This window comes from Sceloporus occidentalis, unplaced genomic scaffold (genome assembly GCF_023333645.1).
Source record: "Sceloporus occidentalis isolate IW3139 unplaced genomic scaffold, rSceOcc1.0.p SCAF_120, whole genome shotgun sequence".
NCBI classification, from domain to species: Eukaryota; Metazoa; Chordata; class Lepidosauria; order Squamata; family Phrynosomatidae; genus Sceloporus; species Sceloporus occidentalis.
This window is the reverse complement of record NW_028317100.1, coordinates 804,032-831,444: the sequence shown is the minus strand read 5'-3', so window position 1 is coordinate 831,444 and position 27,413 is coordinate 804,032. Positions and strand designations below refer to the sequence as shown.

Sequence of the window (27,413 nt, the reverse complement as noted above, 5' to 3'; positions counted from 1 at the left end):
TTCCAATCGGTTGAGACTTGCGTAAACTGGAAGAACCAGCGAAGGTTTGGAAATATTTATTTATCCTTGTGTATATATAAATAAATCTTCCTTTTCCTGCTTTGTAACTCTTGGTACAGACTGCAGTTTCTTTCTCTTTTTTACTTTGTGATCACTTGGATATGTTAGAATGGGGTTACATGGAGTCTTGGAAGGAAGGTTTTGCATTATAGTGTTCATATCCACTGAATAATGTAGAAATCTGTCCAGCTCACCAACAGTCCACTTAGAGTGGACCGCTACATTTGGCTGCAAATTTAACTGGCGAATTATTGATGTTATTTATATATACATATATAATTCTATATTTTTTCTTTCTAGATGCTGACGTACTTTGCAGCATTTGAAGTATTCTTTGAAGAAAATCTTCCAAGGTTATTTGCACACTTCAAGAAGAACAACCTAACTCCAGATATCTACCTAATAGACTGGTAGGTCCTGTGAAAAATATCCTCCCAAGATTTTATATATTTTTTTAAATCTTCACTTTTGTAATAATCCATAACATTGTATACGTAGTTTCCTTGTACCCCAGCAGTATTGCGAGATCCCAGGAGTTTATAATCAGTGCCTTTAAAATTGCAAAATTGGAATTAGCGGTATGTATGTAGTTTGTATGTGTATGTGTATGTCGGTGTGCGGCAAGCGAACATTTCGGCCTCAAAGTTGATGTGTTAGAAGCAGGAAAAATGGGCAGACTGGGTCAGAGCATCTCCAAAACTGCAGCTCTTGTGGGGTGTTCCCGGTCTGAAGTGGTCGGTACCTATCAAAAGCGGTCCAAAGAAGGAAAAGCGGTGAACCGCTGACGGGGTCATGGGCGGCCAAGGCTAATTGATGCACGTGGGCTGGCTGTGTGCTCAAATCCAACAGACGAGCGACTGTAGAAAAAAATCTGAAAAGGTTAACACTGGTTCTGATAGAAAGGTGTCAGAACATTGTGAATCACAGTTTGTTGTGTATGGGGCCATGTAGCCGCAGACCACTCAGGTTGCCCATGCTGACCCCCTGTCCACGCTGAAAGCGCCTACATCTGGACCACAGAGCAGTGAAAGAAGGTGGCCTGGTCTGATGAATCACAATTTCTTTTACATAGCCGGGTGTATCGCTTACCTGGAGAACGCATGGCACCAGGATGCACTGTGGGAAGAAAGCAAGCTGGGGAGGCACTGTGATGCTTTGGACAATGTTCTGCTGGGAAAACCTTGGGTCCGGCATTCATGTGGATGTTACTTTGACACATACCTACATACCTACCTACCTACATACATACCTACATACCTACCTACCTACCTACATACATACCTACCTACCTACATACATACCTACCTACCTACCTACATACCTACCTACCTACCTACATACCTACCTACCTACCTACCTACATACATACCTACATACCTACCTACGCGTTGTTGCAGACCATGTATTCCCCGATGGCGTTGGCCTCTTTCAGCAGGATAATGCGCCCTGCCGCAAAAATGGTTGAGGAATGGTTTGAGGAACACAACAAGAAGTTTGAGGTGTTGACCTGGCCTCCAAATCCCCCAGATCTAAATCCAGTAAAGCATCTGTGGGATGTGCTGGACAAACAAATCCGATCCATAAAGGCCGTACCTCGCAGCTTACAGGATCTGCTGCTAACTTCTTAGTGCCGGATACCACAACACACCTTCAGAGGTCTAGTCCATGACGGGTCAGGGCAGTATTAGTGGCAAACGGGGGAGCTACACAATATTAGGCAGGGGGTCAAGATTTTTAACTGCTATACAGAAGATGTCATGCTGCATTCTGTAGAAATGCTATGGAAAATGTAGCTTAGGATTTAAGGGTATAAATGGTATTACATGGACCTGGTTTAAAGGAGGTTTACTTGAAACGAGCCAGGTATTGACATAGACCAGTGATGGCGAACGCGTGGCACGCCGAGCCGTCTCTGTGGGCACGCCGTGACTACAGTCATACACTGTAGTCACGGCGTCGGCTCCCGCGGACTACATCTCCCACAGTTCTCTGGGGAGAATCCTCCCCAGAGAACACTGAAGCCATGCCCAGGGGCGAGCTGGGCAGGGGGGCAATTGCCCCCCAGGCCGCCCGAAATATAATCTAAACGGCCGCTGGGTGCTGATGCCGCCGGCCGGCGCTACTTTAATACTTTATTTATTTTTAATATGGCAAGCCGATCCGGCATATTAAATAAATAAAAAAAAAAAGATTAAAGTAGCTGCGGCCGTTTAGATCAGTTTTCCAGCAGTCTGATGGCCGCATAGTGATGGGAGCAGCGTGAGGGGTGAAAGGTGAGTGCGAGGGGGGGGAACCACTTCACTTGACTTGTCCCCCCCAAACAACGAATTGTTTTTTCTAAACTAAAACCTCGTTATTCAGGTTTAATTGCCAGTGTTGGCACTTTGAAAAAAATAAGTCGTTTTGGTTTGCAGTTTGGGCACTTGGGCTCAGAAAGGTTTGCCATCACTGACATAGACAGTAGGAATATGGCTCCCCTAGTGGCTGGAATGCAAAGCTGTTGTAAGACAGAACTCTGAAGTATCATATGGATACATTGAAGAATGGATGTATATAGGTTTAGAGCTAGCTAAGTCTCATGCGAGTTGAACTTCGATTGCTTGATTACGTGACAGGTATTAGGGGGCTCTCCTTGCAGAGCTCGCTGCCGCACAGTAACCCTTTACGTCTTGTCCCTTTGCAGGATTTTTACACTGTACAGTAAGTCGCTGCCACTGGATTTGGCCTGTCGAGTGTGGGATGTGTTCTGCCGCGACGGTGAGGAGTTTCTTTTTAGGACTGCTTTGGGGATCCTTAGACTTTTTGAAGACATTTTGACTAGAATGGACTTCATCCACATTGCACAGTTTCTCACTAAACTCCCAGAGGAATTAACCCCCGATGATTTGTTTACCTCCATTGCTGCAATTCAGATGCAAAGCCGGAATAAGAAGTGGGCTCAGGTAAGAATATATATATATTTTATAAGTGGATTTTTTGCCAAAACAAACAGGGCTTTGGTCTTTAGGGTAGTATTGGACTACCTTTATATAGGTATAAGGCTATCCTGAATCTAAGACAAGATATAGATCTTGAGTCTTAGATCAAGTCTAATGATGACTATAGAATCACAGTTGAAGTTTGCATTGCTTGGTGTGGTTGAGAGAACAAAAAACTAAAGCAACAAAATATATACCCCACAAATGTTTAACGTTAACTAGCAAAACAATGACAATTACATTTTTAGAACCCAGTGAGAACCAGTGGAGGAATAAGATTAAGTTAAAGGGCACCAAAATGGGCTTCTTAGCAAATCTATCTCTCTCTCTCTATATATATATTAGATCTGCACAAAGTTAGCGAGAACATTTTAAGAATGATGGCAAAATTGTAAAACCCAAAGCATTATGGTATAAAGTATTTTCATTTTGCATTTAATCAGGTACTGTCTGCACTACAGAAGGATAATCGAGATATGGAAAACAGAAGTCCTGCTCTAAAGCGCTGAAAATGTTTTGCTTTCCGGAAGAAACGTTTTGTGGAATGTCGAGGCTTTTGTTACTCGCATTAACTTAGAACATATTCAAATTCAGGACTGTATGAAAACACTGGAGTCGGCCTTAAAACAAAAACCACTGGAGCCAATGTTCGGTTGGCGCTGTTCCTTTAAAACCATTATATTTCCGTGACTTGGATAGACATTTTATAGAGCTCCAAAAGTTTGGTGAAATCTCTGGGGCAAAGCCTTAGTGTGTGCAGTAGTATGAATGGATCTACGTATATCAGCAAGATTCCCACTTCTAGCGTAAGAACACCGCACGTGCTATTCCTGTAAATCACTAATTCTACAAGAGTCTACCAAGTAGGTAACCCAAACCCGAGTCGGACTCGGGCAAACCGGGGCACGCGTTTTTGTTGCTGAAGCATTGTTAAATGGACCTTAACCAAAGATATATGCAAGAGAAGAAGTAGATCCAGATGGAAGAAGCATCATTAATGATGTTCTAGGTTCAAGCCAACATAGCCATAAAAATAGAGCATCATGTTCTCATACGGCTTGTCATCGGTTGGTAACCATCTCCGCCAGCTTGCCTGCTTATTTATTTTTGCTGTTACTGGGACCATCTCCCCACCACAAATGCTGCTGAGGTGATGATTAACATCTTGGAAAGCAAACCTTTCCATCACTGTCCAGACGTTTTGTAAGATGACCGCGGGGTAGGAGCAACTGCTTTTAGCCTGTAGTTGTGGTGAACAAAAGGTTCTGTGCTTATGATGATTTCTTGTTTGTTTAATTGTATCCTAATACAATTCTTTTCATGCCTGTCCTTATCTGGGAAACCGCATGGCCGTCTCTGATGTAGGAGCTGGTCCAAGAACGCTTAATAATGATCTGTTTCCTGGAATCTTGCATAGAAAGCATCTGTACTTGAAGTAAGCACTCGAGTAGATAGATCTCTGGTATCTGAATGATAATCCTGTAAGGCCGCCAGGAGGCCACGTCTTAAGGATGTCCTTGTTTGATCTTGTCACGCGTGTAACTGCGTGATTGGGAGACCTATAATCATTCCATGGCATCCCTAGAATTTGGCTTTAATGACTCTTATGCACTGGGGTTGCCCCTACCTATAGAAGAAACAATATCGTATACTCCCTTTTCTGTTTATTCACTAGCGGTTTCTTAAGCATGTATTTCATGAACGAAGCTTTATCTGGAAGTAAAAGCTGCTTAAACTGCTTCTCACGTGAATACAGTAAAAAGCTCGGTAATTCAAACTCCGTGAACACATTCCCTGCACCTTCTTACACTGGAAATTCCTTTAGGATAGTGGCTTTTTTTGTGTGTGCTAAAAATGGGTCAAAAAGAAGCATTCTTATTCATACATTGGGATCTTTTTATGTGGTAACTATTGGTTTATTTGCAAAAAAATACATTTTATCATCCGCTCTGCAGCTAACGTCGTATTACACGCTTTGGTTGAATCACTGTAAAAAGTCGTACAGGCCAGGCTTGCCCCCTGCTGAAGTGTAAATGAATGGGCCCAGTGACTGTACGAGTGTCCCCGGCTACTGCGTGCAGCGGCGCCATTTACCGCCACAGCATACATGCACCGATACACCACGCTCATTTAAGAATTTTGTTTTCTTTATCCAGAATTTCTATTACTTGTACAGTTTCAGGTACCCAAATAATTCCATTATTAATAAAAACCAAACAAACAATAAAATGTATAGAAAAAATGAAGCTATTGTATTTGAGCTTTGCAGGTACGCGTCTCCGAGTTCTATTATGTTCACTTCTGGGCAGTAATTATACAGAGCACAAACCATAATATTCACTTTTTGCTTTGTTTTGGGTTTTTTGTATTAAACGTGTGACATGCTAGTAGCAAAGGGCTAAATTCACCAGGACAGAGCTGCATAAATATGAACAATCTAACCTCCCTGTTAGCCATACGTGTAAAAGGGCCGACTCGGCCCTCTCTGGGGAGAAGACTGGGGACTCAAGCCATGGTGAATCTCGCTGAAGGTATCTAAAGAGCTTCTAATAGTTGCTCAGCGTGGGGTCGCTTTGCAAGAGACCCTTTCTCATGTGAAGCTGTAAGGGGCAGCAGCTCTCCTTATCCATGGTGAATTTAGCCCGGCGATCTAGTCTGTGCAGGCTGTTTTTGGTTGTAAATACTATAAATTGATATAAATCTGTTATGTTTTGTATAAATGTTGTGGTATATGTATTAAAAAAAATAACGGCAATGCAATATCCCATTTTGCACAATTTGCAGGCGTACGGTCAATAAATTTTGAACACCAGTAATAACATTTTGTATTGGGGTTCCCACTTATGTATATTTATCCAGCTAGTACCATACCAAATATTTCATTTAAAAAGATTAGAAATCTGAATGTCCAAAATCAGGGTTTAAGAACATACGGCCAGTAAAAATAATAATAATAATAATAATAATAAACCGCTTAAACAAGCATTTTCTTGCTGTATTAATGTATACATTTCCGTTTGTCGCATAGACCCTCCGTCTATAGCTTTGAAGCAGAGTCCATAGCTGCGGACATCTCTCACATTGGAGAACAGATGTTACTTATATAAAAAAAATATTGGTACAGAGTTTTAAAAATGTGTTGCCATAGCAACCAATGGATTCAGGGAGGATTATTTCATCGGTTGCTATGGTGAGAACACCACTTTGCAAACTTTGCACCAGAATCACATATACTCAACATCCATAAATGTTAGGAAGCCAGTGCTGGAGTAGAATATTATTTATACATTGGGTAATTGGGTGTTATAAAGGATATTGGGCATTAGAGTCATGCAATAGTTAGCAACACTTTACTAGAAAAGTCCCGAAAACCCCTTTTTCTCTTAAACAAAATATTGGTTTGTTTCTGCTGGTGTTCTTAAAATGTGCTAATGAATTTGTTTATTTTTCACCTTTAAAACATCCTGAAAGACACTTATGCAATATTCATGGTATGTGCATTCTATAGAATCAGACAATACGTTATCACATGCTGTATAGAAAACATTAGAATACAAAGAAAGATCTACTTATCTGTGCACAAAGAGGAAAGAATCAATGCAAGTGTTTTAAATGTACATTTATCTGTAGATTGTTTAATTTGGGAACAAGCTGTATTAAAAAATAATTTTTTTGAATTGTAAATATATGGTTTTAGTAAATAAACTTATGCAAAGGTTTCCGCTGCTCCCGTTTTTATATCTAGTGTGTGTCTATGTATATGTATCTTAATATCTGTGTATAATGTAAAATTGGTGTGTGTATGTGTGTGTGTATGTATGTGTATATATATACAAATAACAGTAATGTAAAGGGTTGTATGATCTAGTTTACGTTAACTATACCAATCTGGTTTTAATTTCATCCAACGGGCTGAGCTTGAGAAAAGGGTGATATTTTTATTAAAACCTAATCATTATAGTTAAAGCATGGTTTTGGGATGCAGTGAATGCAATGACCACTTTAACTTAAAACATGGACCAGTTGGGACCAAAAAAACCCCCACGGACGCCGCATTTACGAAAAAGTACAGATTTAATCCATTTAATGTCCAAAAAGAAGGAAAACGGGAACTTAAAGTTGTCACCTTCAGTGTTTAGGATACCTGAATCTAATTTATTAAAACTACCTAAAAACAGATCTGTGAACTTTCCAAATAAGTTGTGAGACTGCTGAAATATTAACCCTTTAGTAGCCCATCGTGTGAGCAGCTCTCATGGAAAGCGTTGTCATTCAAGCAGGAAGATCGACCAAAACATATACTGGTGGCAAAAACACAAAATGATCAGGGAAGTAATAGGAAGGAGTCCATTCCAGACGGTGTGACCCTGAGAATCTGCCTCTACACCCTGAGATCGGGGCAAAAATCCTGACGCCCGGGATCAAACTTTGGGAGTTCCAGAGTATGCCTGTACAGTGTAAAGAACGCTTTTCGTTTGTCAGCTAATGTAAATGTTTTGGGAATTTGGGTTAATATTTAGATATTTGGCCGGTACAGTGTACGCCAACTGCATCGTGTCACTCTGACAACTCGACCCCCTCTAAATAAATCAATTTTCTATAGTTCTTTAGGCTCTACCTGGCTTCCTATTGCACCCAGAAGCCCCGTTATGTCCAATCAGACCTGAGACGCCTGGTAAAAGCGCAAGAAACAAATAAGCTTTCCTAGAGTATTTAACTGGGAATGTAGTATAGCTGTCTGTTTCCATGGCTACGAATAAGGCCCCTGGCAGCTGATTTATAGAATTATGGTCTATGCTGTGCATCTATATATTACATGTACAGGGGGTTCATAGACACTCTACATGTATGTAGAACTGCATATGGGATTAATTTACTAAGAAAGGTTGGGTCTTTTAAAACAAACATTTAGTTTTTATTGTTTTGGGTTTTTCCTGGGAAAATTTAGGCTAAATATAGTTTCCATAAGCAAATATAACTATAACCAAATTGTGGTATTTGGCGTGGCGTCCCAGGAATTGAAAATGAGTCCTGATCCGGCCACTTAAGAGTTTAAACGAAAGGGGCGTCATATGCTTTATTCTAACATTAACCGTAGTGTCCACTACGTATTGTAACGGCTTCCGGGCCACAGATTGAATTATTCACCCGTTTACAAATCTTACCTCTACATACGCTTTCCTCCAAAGGAATCCAAAGTCTTTGATTAAGATGTCTCTGTTCATACCAGCATTCGGGTCAATTAGAATATTTATAATGGACTTCACTACAAATGTTGTTCATGTTTTTTGCTGGGGACACTTGTGACAGAAAGCAGGCACTGTTGCCATAGAAACTGAAAAAATAAACTTATTAAAACTGTCTTTTTATTTGATTAAACCTTTAAGAAATAACAAAATCAGTTGCATTCCATACAAAGTGCAATTAATGTTTTGTTTCAGTGGAACAAGACCTTTAACTGATGATCTCACATTACATCATATATTTGTGAGTTCGTTGCATGACATCGGAAGTAAAGTGAAGCTTTGAATCCAGAATCACAAAATATTAGTGAGACAGAGAAGGCTCATATGAAAGTTTATTTTTATAAGTTGTTATATATGTATTTTAAAAATTAAGCGCTTGACATCAGCGATGTGACAAAAATTGGGTTTTAAAGTCCAGAGTTGTCAAGATTTATTAAATTAAAACTTATATTAAAAGTAGAGGTTTATGGACAACGACAAGCGGAATTATAACCCTACACAGTAGCATTGTACAGTCCCATGGAAACAGTGTCTTAAGTGCTGAATATAAACACAGCTATTCAGATACATAGTGAGAAAGAAATGTTTTATTTTGATAAGACTTTATCCGTGGCTGTTGTCTTGCATATCGTGCCATATTCATATATTAACATATATTTACATCACATGAATAACCTACGCTCCCAGAAGTAAGAAGGTGCTCTGAAACCAAACATAACAGATAAGAGGGACGCTGGTGAGATATGAAAAGAAGTTCTCTCTATCTGCACAGAATAAGTCATTTAGATTTCTTTCATAGCCAACTTTGCCTCATCTATTTTTTTAATCACCCCTTTACTGGCCAAAGTAAGCTCGGCGTGTCTGCGCTTGAGAACGTCCAGCTTCTGGCGCAGTTCTTCGGTGGCATCTACTTTGTCCTCAAAATCTCTAAGAAGGGTTTTGTTGCCCAGCAGCCCACATTGTTGTTTTAATTTCAGGTTATCTATTCTCAAGCTATCTCTCGCCTGTTTGGTTTTAGTCAGTATGTCCCTTTTGCGGGCCACCACTTCCTCCACCTGCATCAGTCGCTCCCTCTTCTCTTGATTTTCCGCCTGGACACTCTGGAGTTTTTCTTTTAAGTGGGTGAGAACCTGCACCGTGTTCGTTATCTTTTTTCTGAGTTTCAGCAGCTCCTCGTTCCGCTCCTCGATCTTCTCGTTATACGTTTGGTTCTCAATCTTTAGCTGCTCAAAGTCAATGAGGTGAAGGCCCTCGGACAATTCTTCTTTGGACTTTAAAGTGGATTCAAAACGTTGGATCTTATTCTTGAGCTTTATGTTTTCCAGGCGAACCTGAATGACCTCCTTCTCCTTGCGTTCTTCCCTAGCCTGCAGCTGCTCAATCTCCTGAACCAACACAGGAGATACGCGTTTCCCAACACCACGGTGGCCATAAAGGGTTATCTTTTTTTTGTGTTCCTGGAAAGCGGCCCACTCCATGTCAACACGGTTAACAACGTCCTCGCACTCGGCTCGGAGCTGGTTAATCTCCTGCTGATGGCGGTCAGCGTCTAACATGAATTTCTTCCTCACCTCCTCCAAGGTGGACAGATACTTCACGTAGCGCTGCTCTTGGTCCGGGACATGCTTGTCGACTTCAGGTCGCGTGTCTTCACCCTTTTTACGGCGAAAGTATTCATAGAGCTTGTGCTGAAGTTGTGTATTTTGTTGTTGGACCTTCTCACGCTCCAAAACCAGAGCTTGGTACTGCTGAATTAGGATTTCTTTCATTTCATCCTCCGTATCGCTTTCCTCAGATTCCCCATCCTCTGGCTTTATATCCTCGTCATCTCTGCCATCTCCTTCGTCTTGGGACACGCTCTTGGTTTGGTCTTCTTTATCCTCCACGTCGTCTACCTCGGGGGACACAGTGACAGCCCCATCCATTTCCGATATTCCAGTGTCAGACATGTTTTCAGTCATCTTTGAGGGGTCACTGGTCTCTGTAGCCTGAGTCTGATGATCAGAGACTGGTGGTTGGGTGTTGTCTTCCTCTGCTTGCTCCTGTGACCTGGTATTTGCCCCGGTCACTGCAACCATCTCCTTAACAGCTTCTTCTCCGGTTTTCTCCTCGTCTGTTCCAGTTGGTTCCTCATAATCACCTTCCTCCCTAGTGCTTAGAAGATGAGCACTTTCTTTCTCGTGACCCCCTTCCTCACTAGCGCTCACCTCCTTGTCCCCCCTTTCTTCTTTATCCGGCTCTTCGCCGCCTTCCTCCCCAACTCCATGATCTGTCAGTGACAGATTCTCCTTCACCCCGTTTGCTGTGTCAGGGAGCGGGGGTCGGGGCTCTTGGCTCCCGGTCACGGCATCTGTAAAGGAATTCGTATCAAAGTTTTCCACATCGGTTACCGTTGATTCCATAGCGTCTCTTTCTGCTACGGCGCTGTGTATTTATGTTTCCCGGTGGTTTCCATGGAGAAGGCGTGCGAGGAGACCGGTTACTGTGGGAGGGACTAAAGCCCAGCATTGCTTCTTTAAGTGGATGTGCGCTAATGACGTAACCGCACCTACTGCTAATGCTCCACTCCGCGAGCTGCCGCTCAGCCTAGGCCAATCAGATGCGTAGGGTGTCCGGTAGGGGGAACGCATGCGCAGTGTAAGAGCGGACGTGGGGGGCGGGGTCTGGCTTCCGATTCCAACAACAGTTCGGCAGCCAATATGGCGGACCTGGGCAAGAAGTATTGCGTTTACTGCCTAGCGGATGTAACCAGTCTGCGCCTTCGCTGCACCGAGTGTCAGGACATTGAGCTCTGTACGGAGTGCTTCTCGGCTGGCGCGGAGATAGGGAATCACCGGCGGTGGCATGGATACCAGCTGGTGGATGGTGGCCGTTTCACTCTGTGGGGGCCCGAGGCCGAGGGAGGCTGGACTAGCAGGGAAGAGCAGCTGCTGCTCGATGCTATCGAGCAGTTCGGCTTTGGCAATTGGGTAAGCAGTGAACATGTACGAGGAGGCTGGGGACGTGCTGGCCTGTGGTGCCGCTCACTAGTGCATATCATGTTATGAGTTCATCGTGTAAAGGGATGTAATCAATGTTTGTGTATATATGATGTCATATTTTAGGACTCCAAGCCGTGTGTCCTTAAACTTGCTTTGGGGGCTGTGCATGTACTGCAGGATTCTTTATCTTGTTTGTCTTGTTACTTTTGCCACTTTTCTGCTCCCCATAACGTTGCTATCTCTGATTGGCTGGCAGGCCTAGATTTCTCTGCATGGCTCAGAGGTTTTCCTGTGATGGGCTAATAATATCCTACAATATATATATATATAAATTAGCCCTATGTAAACAGGGGGGTGTATGGAACGGTGCGTACACCTGCGCCAATTTGCTTTAGTGTGTAACGTCCCCGGCAGCCGCAGTAAAGCATATATTAAAATACTTCAATACATATTATTTACCAATCAAACATATTTAATTATAGCACTTACCTGCTGCCCTCCTCCGTGCTCCAGCTGTAGGAAAGCGCTGTCATTGTGATCACTGGGGGGATTTCTGCGCATGCTCATGGGGTTAGATCTCGCCTGCAGCGTTCACTGAGCCGGCACAGGGTCAGTAAGTACATCGCATCCATGTAGATCTCTTCAGCGAACACGTCTCCTGCGTGCCGAGTACACCCGTCACATGTGTTAAAGTGCTTACGATGGCCGGAGAGTCCAGTTAATTTGCAAACTTTTGGTTTCAGTTTATTTCTACTAGTTTTTGTGTCTCATAAATGTTGGCGTAAATCGGGAGAAGCAAACGCACCTTGGCAAGTTTTTTGTTTTTTATATATATATATATATATATGTGTGTGTGTTCTATGACCGCGACGTGTCCCGCGATGGTTTGTGTTCCCATAAAGGAAAATAAAATGAGGATCGAGGCGAAAACATTCGGTGACTCGGTAATTGTACCCGGGGAGTGGTTTGGTTATTCTATGATAATGTTTCATTGTGATGGTTTTAAATGAATCAGAGTAGGTGGGACGGGGCGTTTAAATCATTTGTGGGCAGCCAGGGGTTATGTTGGTTACTTGCAGTCATGTCTTCCACATAGCATGAAGCCCCGAGAGCGGCGTACATGCGCTACTAGGACATGTTTAGCGCTGCATTGTGTTCCTGTAACTGTTGGCGTGAATTTTTAACTATTTTCTTGCCTCAACGTGCCATACATGAGGTGTTGGCAGCGTAGGAGAAGTGCAGAAAACTCTAGCAAGTCGTTGTGCTTTTATCCCTCTCCTGAGTGCCTCTCTGAATGGAGTCTCTTCTACGGTTCCCCAAAGAGCGGGACGCGCCAACGCGTCAAGTGCTGGCCGGGAGGGCGCTTTTGTTTGCCACGTTGTACTTTAATCGAAGCCAATGAAGGCCGACCGCTTTTTCTGGGTGATGTGTTTGAATCGGGAGGTTGAGTCCTGCTCGCCGAATGTGCTCTGTGCTCATATTTGGCCAGCTGATCACCGCTTGGGCTACAAGACTCATCTGCCGTCAAATATTTCTCTGTATCTGAAAGATGGTTTAAAGTTGTTTTTTTTTGTTTGTTTGTTTTTGTGGTTTGCAGTGCAGTGTTGTATCTAAATTTCAAATAAAAAGTGCCCGGCCTTGTTCAGGTAATAACTTGGTGCTGCTGACTGGATCTCTAACGCGTTGTTTCTTTTCTGAACCGCAGGAGGATATGGCGGCCCATGTCGGAGCTTCTCGGACTCCTACAGAAGTGATGGAACACTATGTCAGCATGTATATCCACGGGAACCTCGGCAAAGCGTGCATTCCCGACAGCATCCCCAACAGAGTGACTGATCATACGTGTCCAACGGGCGGTCCGCTGTCTCCGAGCCTCACCACGCCGCTTCCCCCGTTAGACGTGACCGTGGCGGAGCAGCAGCAGTTGGGTTACATGCCTTTGCGGGATGATTATGAGATTGAGTACGATCAGGACGCAGAGACCTTGATTAGCGGGTTGTCTGTAAATTATGACGACGATGACGTCGAAGTAGAACTTAAAGAATCTTACGTGGACATGTACGTTCGAAAACTGAAAGAGAGACAGCGACGGAAGAGCATAGCAAGGGATTATAATCTAGTGCCGACCTTTTTGGGAAAAGATAAAAAAGATAAAGAAAAACCAGTAAAACGAAAAATATCTAAAGAGGAGAAGGAGCTCAGGCTGAAATTAAGGGCGTTATTTCAGTTCATGTCCAGCAAAGAAGTCGAGGACTTCTTTGAAAACATGCACAAGGAGCGGATGCTTCGGGCGAAGATCCGGGAGCTTCAGAGGTACCGCAGAAACGGGATCACGAAAATGGAGGAATCGGCAGAATATGAAGCTGCGAGACATAAGCGAGAGAAGAGGAAGGAGAACAAAAACACAGCCGGCTCCAAGAGAGGGCGAGAAGAAGGCAAGGAAGGAGAGTTTGCTGCTATTGAAAACCTGTCCGGCTTTGAACTCTTATCTGATAGAGAGAAGGTACTCTGCAACTCCTTGAACTTAAGTCCTACTCGCTACCTGACTGTGAAAACCATAATTATCAAGGACCATTTACAGAAGCGGCAGGGAATTCCCTCAAAAAGCCGGCTGCCCAGTTATTTAGACAAAGTCCTAAAGAAAAGGATTTTAAACTTCCTCACAGAAAGTGGTTGGATATCTCGGGAAGCATCTTGAAATTTTTTTTATTTTTGTTGTTTGTGCATTAAGCCTTTTTGGGGCCGGAACTAATCCTTACCGATTATGTTTAGTACCTGTGCAGGGTTTTTTTTATGGATTTTGTACTGCACTGTATTTCCGATTAGTGTCTCAGAGTGAAAGTGGATTCCTTCACCTAGTGAATCAAACCCGACCTTTTGTCAGCATACCGGAACACTACGGAGGTTCGATTCCAGATATCGGGACGAGTCATGAAGACATGAAGATCAATAAGCGATTGCAATAGTCGTGGAGGTGGTCAGGAATCGCCTTCTGTGATGAGGCTATAAAGGCTTGGAAGTCATCGTAGATGGGAGGTTTGGACCAACGCCGAATTTGAGCCTGGAACGCGAGGAGCATCGTCTCTGTGACATCCGTGCTGCACGCGTGTGCACACGTCTTGTGTACGAAGCACACGTACTTTTCACACCTGTCTTTCCTGCACTTCTGTCCCCCAGAGATGTTGAAGTGCTCGTGATCACACCTTCGCTGTTTGGATTTGGGAAGCATTGGGTTAACTACATGATTTACAGCTAATTGTCTAATTTGCAAAAGAAATGCTTTGTATTTTGATGAAACTTCCTCGAGAGATGCTTCAAATATTAGATTCCATTTCATCAGCGTTTTCTTTTCTTCTTCATTATCCTCACAGCATTAACTGTAAGGATCAATACCCAAAAACCTATATTATTAACAGATACCCAACGGGGAAAACTCGCTTTTGTTTCTTCAATGTATTGTCTTTATAAGTTCATTGGTGTTGGATTTTGAATTAATGTCTTTTAAGAAAATTGCCAAAAACCAGGCTTTAGATGCCAAGTTCTAAGGGTATAAAATCAGTCTGCTGGGCCCGGTGAGGGGTCAGATGGTGGCCTTCAGATCCAAAGTATGAATGAATTGCCTTGTGTGGCCCTCCGGGCGTTTTGTTTGAGGTTTCTCGCTACGCGTGCACTCATGCCAGGTCTTAAGGTACAGAGTGTACTCATTGCCTATGATACACATTAAACGAAAATTTTTGGGGTTGATTTTTCCCGTAATGAAGGGTTTAAAATTGGGTTTTTAAAATCAGAGTGAAATGTCAGAGTTTGTGTAACTTTAGGAAGGATATCACAAATTCAGCATTGGGCTAGATGGCCAGTTTTGTGCAGTTAAAATTTATCTTCAGCTGTTTCTGGGCTGCCAGTGCCTGAGGGTGATGAGAGTCATATCCACAGAGCTGGAAAGGTGGGTATTGGTTTTCCGGCATTGATGAATATTGAAAGTGGAAATCTGTTTATTCTGTAGTGTGAATTTTGTTACAAGGTGGTTGTTGGCTCTATTTTCCTAAATCTATTATCTGTGGTCTTTAGTATGTACGGAGGCCGCGCTGGATGATGAGCCGAGCTCCTGCGTCATTGTGACTGGTGGAGCTTTGCCTCTTCTTTCTGTTAATACCGTGTATTGCATTCATCGTTTTGAAGTTAAATGTGTGACATTTAAACAAACAGCTTAAATCCATCCCCGTTGTCCAGGTTCTGTGTTGTCGTCAATGCGTTTCCTCTGTATATCCCTCTGGTTCCATAGATGAGAGAATTCTATAGGTGTATCTGTGCCTAATATATGACAATCCACAGAGGAAGCTCAATCTGCCGCCATCTCTCAAACCCTCCGCTCCACGGTTCTGTGCATTAAATACGGCGCGATGGAGGAGAGCGATGTGCGTGCGCGCGTGTATATATATATATATGTGTGTGTGCGCGCGCGTATATGTACACGGATCGGAAACGCATCTCCTTTGGACACCGTCAGGAGCAGCTATGTTAACCTGTTACTGCCTCCTCTGGATAGCAGTCTTTTGAAGGTGGGGCGAGAAGTTGGCTAATATGCTAATTTCTACACTTTCTGCCACAGCGCTCTGCATCTTCAAGGCTTTTAAACCAAACATCTCCAAAACAATTACACAATTAAGTTCTAACTGGATTTGGTGAAAGTTCTGCGTTCTATTCAGTTCTGGAAAGATGATTGTTCATGAAGTCTGTGGCGTGAAATGGATCTCGGCTCTCTTGTGGGTCACAACTCCGTTTTATTTTTTGGCATTAAATATAATTTCAGATTGCAATTAGTGTGCCCCTTCACCTTGTCGCACATTTCATGTTTCTCGGGAATTGCCTTTTTCGGGGCAATATTGCGTTCTGTTACGTGGTTATTGTGAAGGTGTATTTAAACTGAGATTAGTCGCTTTAGATGCCCTGGTCACACCTGGTTCGGTTTTGAGAAGTTGTTGTGTTGGCTACTATTTAGTAAACGGGTTGATCCATCTTTACCCCCTTACTGGGGCTTGTGGCCACTAACAGACCACGATCCTGATCACGTTCTGTCCAAGCCTGCAGCAAACAAGGTGCATTGGAAGTTGGCTCGTAACGTCTAGAGGATGAGTAGGTTCTGTTGCCGAAGGGCGATAAGCAGTCTCTTGGTGTTTTGGGGACATCAGTAGAAGAAAAGTTATTGGCAGTGTCCTTGTTTTAGTATACTCAGGTCTGAAGTACTTGTATCTAGCTATACCGTCTAGTGCGCGGTCCAATTAGAAGAAACCTCACAGACTCCCTGTTCAGGTCCTACGGCATGAACATTTCACCGAGAGCCAATCTCATCGAGAAAACGCTGTGTCTCTGAGCGGTCGGATTAAACATTATCAGAATTTCTCTTTTGGCTCATCCTGCTGGTCATGTTCCATATTCCTAGCCGAGAAAGTGAATTCAGCGCAGGCTCCGTGTCAGAACTAATGTGCTTTAAATAAGTTAGTTCATCAATGATATTATAATAGACATATTTGAGAGCTAGAAAAGGCCGGCTTCTCTATTTTCGCAGAGCCGTATCACGCCCTGTTCTGTAGGAGGTACTTTTTAAGACACTACACTCTTGATCGTAAAGCACAGGATTGGCGTTGGGCCCCCGATGTGCTCTTTAAAAGCCATAGGTGATGCTTTGCATTGGATAACATTTCATCTGTAGGTTTTATAGAAGCCAGCTGACTGCATATAAAGAGATCCCACAACTAAGACTGCCAGATGTTCCACCACGATGAATTTGGTGGCACATGGTACATTCAGCGCATGTGTGTGTGTATATGTATATTATATATAAATATATACACACGCCTGCAAATATATGCCGTGTATGAAAAGGATCATTTTCTTCCAAAATTTGATGGATGCCTGGACTATGAATTCTACATCAGTTTTATATCAATTAGAAAATAGTTCCCCCTAGGAAGTGGCCAGGTGCTTGCGGACATCGAAAAGTTTATGGAGTTATTTATGCCGAACTATCATACACGACCGAACACCAGATCCAGACGATTTGTTGTGCTCTGTTTATTGTTTGTTGGATGTTTTTCAGCTTGTTCTTCTCATGAGCTAAATATGTTGGTGTGTGTGGGTACCCGTACCGGGTCAGAACGCTTTTCATATAAACTTTTATACATTGTTTCCGTGTGAAACTTTTTTTTCTGTTTCTCATTTCCAGTTTCTGTATTTTTTTTTTACACTTTTGTTGTATCTATGTATCGACTTGTATATTTTTTAAAAATACTATTTCAAGTGTTTGCACAGAAATTAATATTTTTATTATAGATTTCTTTATACAGTGTGACGGCTACACTTTTTTTTTTCTCTTTTTCTAATAGTTTTTAGGCTCAGATAACATTTCTTGGCATTCAAGACATTTTTTAAGGAGGGGAATATCAATGTGTATCGAAATAAAACTATAGCTTGTTCTTATATAATGCAAACTGTGACTTTGAATATATAGGAAAAAGGTTTGATAAACCATTGCCTCTCCCTGAGCACAATTTTTTTTTTTCCTGTTTGGACTATGAAAGCCATTACACATTTTGTTTTATAATTTATTGTTTTGCATCCAATATGAATACAATATATGTATATGCATTATTTCTTTTTGTATGCTGTAATAAATTGTTTCTGTGAAACTGATAATTCAGTTCTGCGTTCTCTTTTGTTTTAATACTTTACAGGAGGGCTCGTGTCAGACCTGCGCATGAAGTTACCCTAAAGTCTAGACAGTGCGTAGAATGCGCTTCATGGCTGCGTAGCTCCCATAAAAGTTGTTTATGACCTTTTATTTACTTCCCATGCACTATCCCACCTTGCAGTTATTTGCTTTTAATAACTGGTATTATAAGGAGTTCTAGGTTTAATTTCTAGACCCAAACCGAATAGGAAAGTGAACTGGGTGTTAGAATTTAGTACATGCCGCACTCTTGGGTAGGAGAAACACAAGGAAAATAAAGAGATTTTTAGGGTATGGTTATCCATACTTTCAAGATTTTTTGTGCTGTTCAATATAGTAAGCTCAAAGAGATTACTGTCGCCCACATCCCTTGTAAAGATATCTGTGGGGTGGTAAAGGGGGGAAAGGCATATTGGGGGTTTATCCAGAATTCCTCTGTACATTTGGTAAACGGACATGTAAATTTAAAAGGACCACAAAGCTCTCGTATGCATCAAAGTGGAAGTGATGATTCAAGTGTCTCTTTAAAGGGAGCAGCATTCCACATTTAGGTGGTTATACCTTTTAATTTAATCCTTCGCTTCTACCTAGTGGTGGCTTTAGAGGCAAGAAAGCCTTTATGGTGAAAAGTCAGACCCTGAGCCTAGGCAGTAGGGTGGAGAGAGAGTGGGGAGTGCTGCGTCAGGGGCGATGCCCCTTCATGCTTGCCGTCTTCATTAACGGTGTAGCGGCGGAGGTCACTGACACATTGTGTAATGCTATTTGGCAGCTACGATGGCATAGACGATAGATGGGGACAGAAATCATACTAACAGCTGTTTAAAGGCACTGGTAAGTTTGGGGGTGGCAGATCTGATAAGATGTTTGGGGCTAAAGATGGCATTGTGGGAAGTGGGTAATATGTTGAAGTCAGAGGAGCCCTAAATAGGTGGAGTGGCTGCTATAGACTGTGTGGGGTTAGAAGTGCTATGTTTAAGGGGAGGGGTTAGCAATATATAGCAACACCCACCGAGGGACAACAAAAACTTCAGTGACCCTAGGCTCGAACCTGCTCAGACAGCTACATTTAAAGCTCAAGGGGACTAGGACACAACACATTCTGCTTTTAGGTTGGATACTTAATGAAAGTCATTCTAGAAATTGAACTAATACAACATTACAGTATTAAAGAATAACAAACAACTGCCCCAGAGATCAATGTAAAAGTCTAGGAGCAATAGCTACTTCACTCTTATGGACACTTGTATGATGTGTGTATTACATAAATCCTCAGAGTAAGGCAGAACTTTTTTTCCTAATTATGTTACTCCAAGCAACAATAGTTTTATTTGATGAATATATATAAAAAAAAAAAAAAAAAAACGTTTCATACAAACTAGAATTGTTACTTTACAAGCCACAATAACAGGTTACTAATTAAGCGTTACTAGCCAAAGATTCAGGGCATCACCACACCATGTACCTCCACCGTACAAAATGGAATCTGACTGCTTTCTTTTCCTTCTTCAATTCTAAAGAAAAAAAATTATTGGAATGGAAGAAAGAGCTGAGTAAATGCGGAACATGGAAAACATGACCGCTCGTGTTCTGCATCTGTTGTGAAATTACAATAGTCATCTTCCTTAAAGTTAACTATGAATATGGAATGGCAAATAATTATATATCCTGGGCATTTAATAAATGTACAGCCTTTATTTTAAAAATAAAAAAATACAATTATGGTCCTTTAACTACACCAACTAAGGCAGGCCTCAAGGTGCGCTCATGGAGTTTATACCCAACTTTCGTTACCAACGCTACTGTTCCAGGCTCCTTCCCTTCTACAGGGGCGTGAAACAGCGCCTCGTGTTCATACGGGTCAAACTTGGCATTTACAGGATTTAGTTTGACTACCCCATGCTTTTTAAACACTTTTTGCATCTGTACTTCAGTCATGACAAGCCCCTCATACAGGCTCTTCAGGTGAGGATTATCATCTTTGATCTCTTCTTTAGGGACACTTTCTGTTGCCTTCTCCAATATATCTGCAACTTCAAGAAGGTCCTTGCAGAATCCTTGAATCCCTAGGAAAGGGAATTATTTTGTTACATGCAATTCTTTCCATAACTCTCAGTTTGCATTAATCGTCCTTTAATGTTGACAAAGAAATATGAATTTTAGTGGGTAACACTGCACCCTGGGTAAACTAGCAGTTTTTAGTAACAGCACCTGCCATATCAAACGGAGAAAGAGCGATTGTGTGTAGCATGCCATAGCAAGGAATACTAGACTCAGTTTTAGATGTGCAAGAACACAAACATAAATTAAGGGGAAATAATTTTCTCCTGAATCTCATTCATACTGAGAATTGCATCGCTTTGACTCACCATATAACTTGGCATCTTCTACCAGCTTTTGACTCCTCTGCCTCAAGTTTTCGGTGTCGGCCAGAGCTCGCTTATACTTATCCTAGGAAAAACAAATAGAAAGGAAAGCATGACGTATCCCTTCGCTTCTACCAGAATAGATGCAGAACAAAATAATCGTGCAGGTTATTTCGGTCCTACTATTCCTGTTAGCTAATTGGCTGCAGGCTAAGGGGACAAATCGGTAAAGGACTCCACGTGATTCTCCTCGTGTTATATATGCTACAGCAGATTTCATCATTCTTTACATCTCCACCTACAGACCTGCCATTATTCATCATCATCTACAATATTTTACCCATGTTGTAGTATTTTGGAGTACTTTTCTGAGGTTGCCGAATATGTGTCAAGCAAGTGAAATAAAGTAAACGCTGACAGAAGGTTATATAAACCAGGCTGTTGATTTTAAAGGAGGTTGAATCAAGATCCACATTTGTCAGTATTTAAGGGCTATCAGACAATTCACTGCACTGGCAGAACTCGTGCTACAGCTCCAGCAGTTCCATTACTTTATTTTCACTTGTTTTCTTCTTCTTCCCAATCACCATATGCCAACATGTTTTTAATACACGCATTATTAACATGTTATGCATTCTTGCTATTCATATTCCTCCTGTTAAGGGGTTAAATTCTGTTTTGAAGCTTAAGGACAATGGGCAGTCCCTAAACCCATTGAAAATAATGCATTTTGAGCCTGTACATGTATGGGCTTTGTCATTAAGGGGTTAAAACTTCAGATCTGAGGAAAGACTGTGTTGTCACAACAACCTAGTGCTTAACCTCTTCATGACTATAGAACGTGCTATTACATCCTATAAAACAGTCTAAATGACCAAGAATGCAACCGTAAAATCTTTGTTTTTTGCACTGGCAGGGACATTTCGCCGCTCAAATGCAGAAGATCAGGCGGGGGTCTACCCTGTCAGCAGGAACAAGCATCGCTAGCTTCCTCTGGTAAACCCCCTGGAGGCTGATCATAGATACTGTAGTCAGCAATGGATCCCTACTTACCGATCATTCTTGAGATGCGGAGCAAGGGGGATCAAAGTTGGAGAAAAAAAAACCAAAAAAAAAAACCACAAATGCACTCCGGTGATGTAAACATGACATCATTAGGGTTTACCATCCAGTTTGAAAAAGTAAAAATAAAACAAAAATGGGAAAAAAAATGGAAAAACATACAAATTCCTCCCTTAGAACATAAAATAAACCTGTATACTTGTGGTGAGTTACTTTACTCAGGGGTTATTCCTGAACATAAATCAGGGGGGTGTGGGGGGGGTCAGTCTTGCAATGGCACCATTACCTTTTTGTTTTGTTGGTTTTTTTGTTACATATTATTCATACTAAGTGACAGGCTATACTTCCTGATTCAGTAGGTTAGTACTCACTGTGACATCTTTCAGTTGGTCTTCAAGTTTTGCCTTCTCTGCCAGATACGGGTCAGGGCTCTCTTCGTTCTGGACTTTACTTTTATCTTCTTCGCTGCTCTGATCAGATTTGTTTTGCTGCTGAGTTGCTGTGCACAGAAGTCGTCCGCATGTCCTGCAAAGCGGCCCGAGTAAACAAAAATGTTTACATAGATTGTTGAGCAACTTTTTTATCAAACACATTTTGTCTATGGCACAGAAAACCTACTAATTCAACCTAATTTGTGTTTTCTGACACAGAAATGCCAAAAAGAACAGTTACGAAGGAACACAAATGCATTTAGAATACTTATGTTATAAGGTTTTACTGCAACAATGAGAGAGATCATAATGCAAAGGCACACATTATATATATATTATATATATATATATATATATATATATATATATATATATACACACAGACACACGTTTTATCATTTTCTAACTTATGTCACTTTCTATTCCTGTAACCCGTACTTGGGCAGCAATACCTGGAAATAAAGATCTCTGCTGACAAGCACACATGAAGTGGGGACTTATCTTAAAATGTAAACATAATTATGTGTGTCTAAATAATGCAATAAACAGCTGAACATAACATTCCCTTTAAATGATTAAAACTCATTTTCCAGCCCCGAAACGACATCCTCCTTTACCAAGGTCATTGGATAGCAAGGTCATTTCACGCAACGTATTGATTCCTATGTTCCCTCATTAAAGATTGTAGTAAACTATATTACTATCCTATAGATGAATAGTCTATATCACCTAACACAGACTGTATTGTTTCAGCAGAGAGCAGACAGGTGGACTTCACCTGTTGTCACAAATCCTTTTGGATGAGGCTTCAATTTAGAACAAGCGATGGAGCAGAAAGCAGTTGTAAATTGCATATTGGTGTAAATATAGGGGGGGGGGATTTACATATTATTTATTGTTTTATATAGCTCCATCAAATTCCGTAGCGCCGTACAATGGGTGGACAGGACACAACAAGTAGTATGTAATATAATTTGACTTACAGACATGTATCCTTATTTATACAATAAGTTTGAATTAGGTGAGCTGGACCCTGGTTTGTCTTAGTCTGTCAGTTGTAGAAGTTCTAAGAAGCACTGCGGAAATCGCTGGCTCTATATAAATAAAAGATGACTTATGGAATATTGCAGGGTTTTGTTTTTTTTACATTTATAGGGAAATTAATACACAATATAAAGTATCAGACGCTCGCACTGGATGCATTAAGACCCATTCAGGAATACATTAGTAGATTATATGGTTTCTCCGAGGGCTGCTGGGCAGTCTAGTAAATGATTGCATTTTGTTGCATCAACATCTAACATACCAGACAAGCTTCCAAGGGCAACCCGATGACCTCGTGCAGAACATCCTTCACGGATATACCGGAAAATTGTTACATAATAACGATTTTAACTTTTATTTACCATCTGATTAGTGATGTAACTAAGTTAACTGTACTAACAGTTATTATACCGTCACTTTAGTATTTAGAAGTGGAGGTTTATTTCGAGTCCCTTTAACATTTCGCTTCCGGATGATAAATATCACTAGAAAGGCTGCTGTCTGGACTGTACCACAGAGGTGACATGATAAAGATGGTACAGTCCATTGCTCTGTAACATTCCTTAAAAAACAGCTCCAAACGCATAAGGCCGTGACACGCAGCAATTATAACGGACCGGGGATTCTAATTACTGCCATTTATTCCCTGTACGGGACAGGCTTCGAAGGGTTAACGAGCGCACGTGAGTGACCCCACCACAGAGTAGCCCCTGCAGATACCTATAAACCTAGAAACAGCCATTTCTATAGATACACAGCACCCGGCGGCGACACACTTTACTCTCTTCTCCTTACCGGACCGGTGTTTGCTTTGCCCGCAATAACATCCCAAAGCTCTGTCCCAAGAACCGCAAGCTACCGGCTGCCATGTTTGCTTCTTGTCACTGCACGCAGAGGGCAGCTACGCGGACAACCTAACTACACCGGCATCAGAAGCCAATCAGCGGCAGCGCCGGAGAAAAAAACCTCGCGGATACGCAAGCGTACTGACAGCAAAGTCAAGATGTGCGTCTGCCAACCTAGGTAAGCTTGGTTGACGGGAAGTTGAAACGTCATTGAGGAGAAAGTAGGTATGTAATAGTGGGTTCATTTCTTCATTTTTTTTCTCAACCGTCTTTATTTATACTAGTCCATTTGACAATTGTTAGCGCGTGACGAGCTAAGGAAACTGAATCAGTCAAATTTTATTAGCTGCATGCAGTCGTTCAGAAAAACTGTCAGGAGGTACAAAAATTTAAAAAAAAAACAAAATAGTAAAATATTAGAAAAATTTCATAAAAACATTACAAGTCTGGAATTTGATTATAATTAGGAGAAATTGTGTTTGTAGATGAAAATATTATATTATTATAATTGCTGCTGTTATTATTATAATAACCAAAAACAGGTCACACGTTTGCATGTCAGGATAGGCATGTGTCTAACCAAACCCTAAAATATGTGACACTGTGTAGTCTGCATATTCGGAATCGCCCTCCACCATGTTTTCATTTCCCCAAATACCCGACCTCAATATCCTTCCCCTAGTACACCTCACAAACAGCATAAAACGACCAAATAAAATAAATATACATTTATTATAACAACAGCAAGTCTGTTTGGGTATGTAGACATTCAACACTAGTACACACTCAACCTAGCACACATACACACACTAATAAGACCCTAAAACACACACTCACACACAGCTATACTCCGACACTCAAACTAACACAACCAGATACACACACTATTGATCCCAAAAACACATTTTCACACACACTAACATACTCAAATACACACACTAAAATATCCTTACACACATTAAGAAACATACCCAGATGCACACACCCCATACTATCAAACCTAGACACACACATTCACTTATTTACCCGAAGACATATTCACACACTAAAGTACCCATGCACAAACATACCCAGGCCCTCACACTCACAAGATAAAAACCCAGATAAAAACACATGTTCAAGCACTAACACAGCTTGACACAGACACACTCTCTTACACATGTTCACACATTAAACATCTAAACATACCCAAAGATACATGTTCACACAAACATACCCAGACACAAATACATGTTTACACACACGCCAAAGTTAACGATATATCAGTGACTGGTAGTATAAACATTATTTCATTCATTCCTTCTATAAAATTTCATACTATGAACAATATTGCATTAATTTGCTCCATAATATAACTGAATTAGTTTATAATGTAAAACCATTTAGATCTAATACAGAATATGAACATGGGGAGGAGCCTTCCAGGGATCCCCAGGATTTTGTGTTATGCTACTGTTTAGGAGTGAGTTTTCTGAATGAAAGTGTATGTTTGTTTTTTGTTTTTTTTTGGTTTTGTTATGTGTCAGACATATGCAATACAGACACATACAAATGCATTTGTTTCCTCCAGGCATTTTGGGTCTCTTTTAACCTTTGTCATGAGACCGAGGGCCATTCAGAGTTTTTACAGTATACATTTTTATTTAAGTCCTCCAGTAGAATATTTAAGGTGACATATTCCTTTGTAATAATTTAAAATAATAACTCACAGACAAAAAGAATTAGGAGACTGATAAAAGTTTATTAATGAATCAAATAAGATGTGTACTTTTAGCTTTTGTCCACATATTTACCTCAAAGGAGGTAAAACATAAGGGCCCCTCTGGACTCACAAAGAGTCATTCTTCAGCACTCAGGAGAGAAAAAACCTCATTGGAGGAAATCTCTGGGGGACCATGGCTGAAAGAACTTCCCTTCCCTCTGGGCACTAAGAGGTTAATATAAAGCCTGTTTGACTGTGCTACACTACACTGCACTTTTTACTGTAGACTATGCACTTATACATTTACTATGTGTTTCTTAAAGGACAACTGTAGTAAAAAATGTTTCTTTAAATCCTTTAACCCCTTCAGTCCCCTATAGATGAACCTGTATGTCCTAAAAATGCATTGAGCAAAGCCCTTTAGGACATACACATCCCTGGCGCTACATGGGAGATTAGGCTTTTTGAACGCCTGTACTCCACCTATCAGTAGAAGCCAGCATCGCTAGCAATGGCTGCCGGCGCATGCGCCGTAAAACTGTTACATTTAACATGTCTGATTGGCCATTCCCTTCGGGGTCACATCACTGCTGTCGTCACCCGGAAGGTCATTGGAGGACAGGATCTGCCTAGACTCTGCTGGGATATCCGATTGGTCCTCCTACTGGCCAATGACTCAGGCTGTAATCCTCAATGCAAGCATATGAAGACTTGCAGTGGACGTCCACTGCCTGCCTCCGCTAGGCACCAGGGAGTCTGGGGGATGCATTAGTAAGTCGGGGGGGCAGAGTGGCATATCTATAAGTAAGGTACATTATGAATTAAGGGGGGGGGCTTAAAATGGCTATTTGTTTTCTGTTTGTATATATCATATGCTGACTAACTGTATATTAGATACCAAAAAATGTTAAAATACATATTTTCATTAGGTAAAATACTGTTTTACTATTCCACTTGTGTATTATTTCTTTAAAAAAAATTCTTTAAAATAGCACCAAACGTTAAGGGTGCGACCTATAACCAAGCCAATACGGTATATACTTAAATTTGTAAAAATAATCGCTGAACCGATATACCGCAGAAATGGCAAAATTGCTCTGGGACTTGAGGTACCCAAAACCCCTAGGACTAAAGGGGTTAAAAATCAGAGCTGCTGTAAAACTTAAATGCAAGGATAGAAGAAATACTCTTTTTCCAGCTCCAACACTCTCTGCAGCCTGCTGTAAATTATTATAAATTATTAAAAACAAGTCTTTTAGGTGCGACATGGGTGCAGTTGCGATTTATGTAAGTGCAAACTGGGTGCAATGGCGTGTCTACTTTGTACCCACATAAACTTCAATTGCACCCATATTGCAAAACGAAGGATTTACCACTGCACCCACTTTACACCTACATAAATTGCAACTGCACCCATGTTGCACCTAGAGGACTTTTTTTAATAATTGTTTTTAATAATGCAATATTATACATTTGCAGGAATATTTTTTCTGTTAAAACTATGTTATACAAACATTAATATTCCCTGATTAGTGCTGTTTTATGGTAATTATGTTTAAAGGATTTAAAGAACCCCCCCCAGTACAGTTGTCCTTTAACCCGGTAAAAATTTCCTATGAAATAAAAAAAGAAGTGACCGTCTTGCTGTAGGTGTCACTCCTTCCTCATTCTGTAGCAGCAGCAATCTTCAGATATCTCAACTGGAACCCTGACAAACTGCCAGGTAGCCAGCGAACTTGATATCTCTAGGTCCAACCTTTGTATGTTACAAGCATCTGGGAGTGCTGGGCATATATAGGCAGCTTCTGTTGTGACATCACAATGTCATCAACAGTGTCTATGACATCATTTACTTACTCTCTAAAAAGGTAACAACCTTACAAATTACTTGACCATTGCATTAACCTGTGCACATTAACTAGGACGCTAGTCCTAGGCTTTTTGGCATCTGATCATTCTAGATAAAAGGCTGTT

The 27,413-nt window shown here is 41.3% G+C and overlaps 4 protein-coding genes across 4 annotated transcripts in view; 2 read left to right on the top strand and 2 right to left on the bottom strand.

The window, feature by feature from the left end:
• Positions 1-3,547, top strand: part of TBC1D14 (TBC1 domain family member 14) — a 33,008-nt gene extending 29,461 nt beyond the window's left edge. Inside the window, exons 12-14 of the mRNA XM_089498444.1 lie at positions 361-470; positions 2,744-3,002; positions 3,482-3,547. Coding sequence (XP_089354570.1) covers positions 361-470; positions 2,744-3,002; positions 3,482-3,547 — 435 coding nt within the window. The remainder of the gene's footprint in view (positions 1-360; positions 471-2,743; positions 3,003-3,481) is intronic.
• Positions 3,548-9,066: 5,519 nt separating this feature from the next.
• LOC149282254 (cilia- and flagella-associated protein 184-like) lies at positions 9,067-10,686 on the bottom strand. The gene has a single exon (XM_089498441.1). It carries the CDS (start codon positions 10,684-10,686, stop codon positions 9,067-9,069), a length of 1,620 nt encoding a protein of 539 aa, XP_089354567.1.
• A 297-nt stretch (positions 10,687-10,983) lies between these two features.
• On the top strand, positions 10,984-13,963 carry LOC149282253 (transcriptional adapter 2-beta). The gene is made up of 2 exons (XM_089498464.1): positions 10,984-11,253; positions 12,971-13,963. The coding sequence occupies exons 1-2, from the start codon at positions 10,984-10,986 to the stop codon at positions 13,961-13,963; spliced, it is 1,263 nt and encodes a 420-aa protein (XP_089354590.1).
• Positions 13,964-15,110: 1,147 nt separating this feature from the next.
• On the bottom strand, positions 15,111-23,761 carry LOC149282252 (grpE protein homolog 1, mitochondrial-like). Its single transcript, XM_089498440.1, has 5 exons — positions 23,688-23,761; positions 21,789-21,942; positions 20,359-20,440; positions 19,724-20,055; positions 15,111-15,170 (listed from the first exon to the last, which is right to left on the bottom strand). The coding sequence occupies exons 1-5, from the start codon at positions 23,759-23,761 to the stop codon at positions 15,111-15,113; spliced, it is 702 nt and encodes a 233-aa protein (XP_089354566.1).
• Between the last annotated feature and the right edge of the window lie 3,652 nt (positions 23,762-27,413).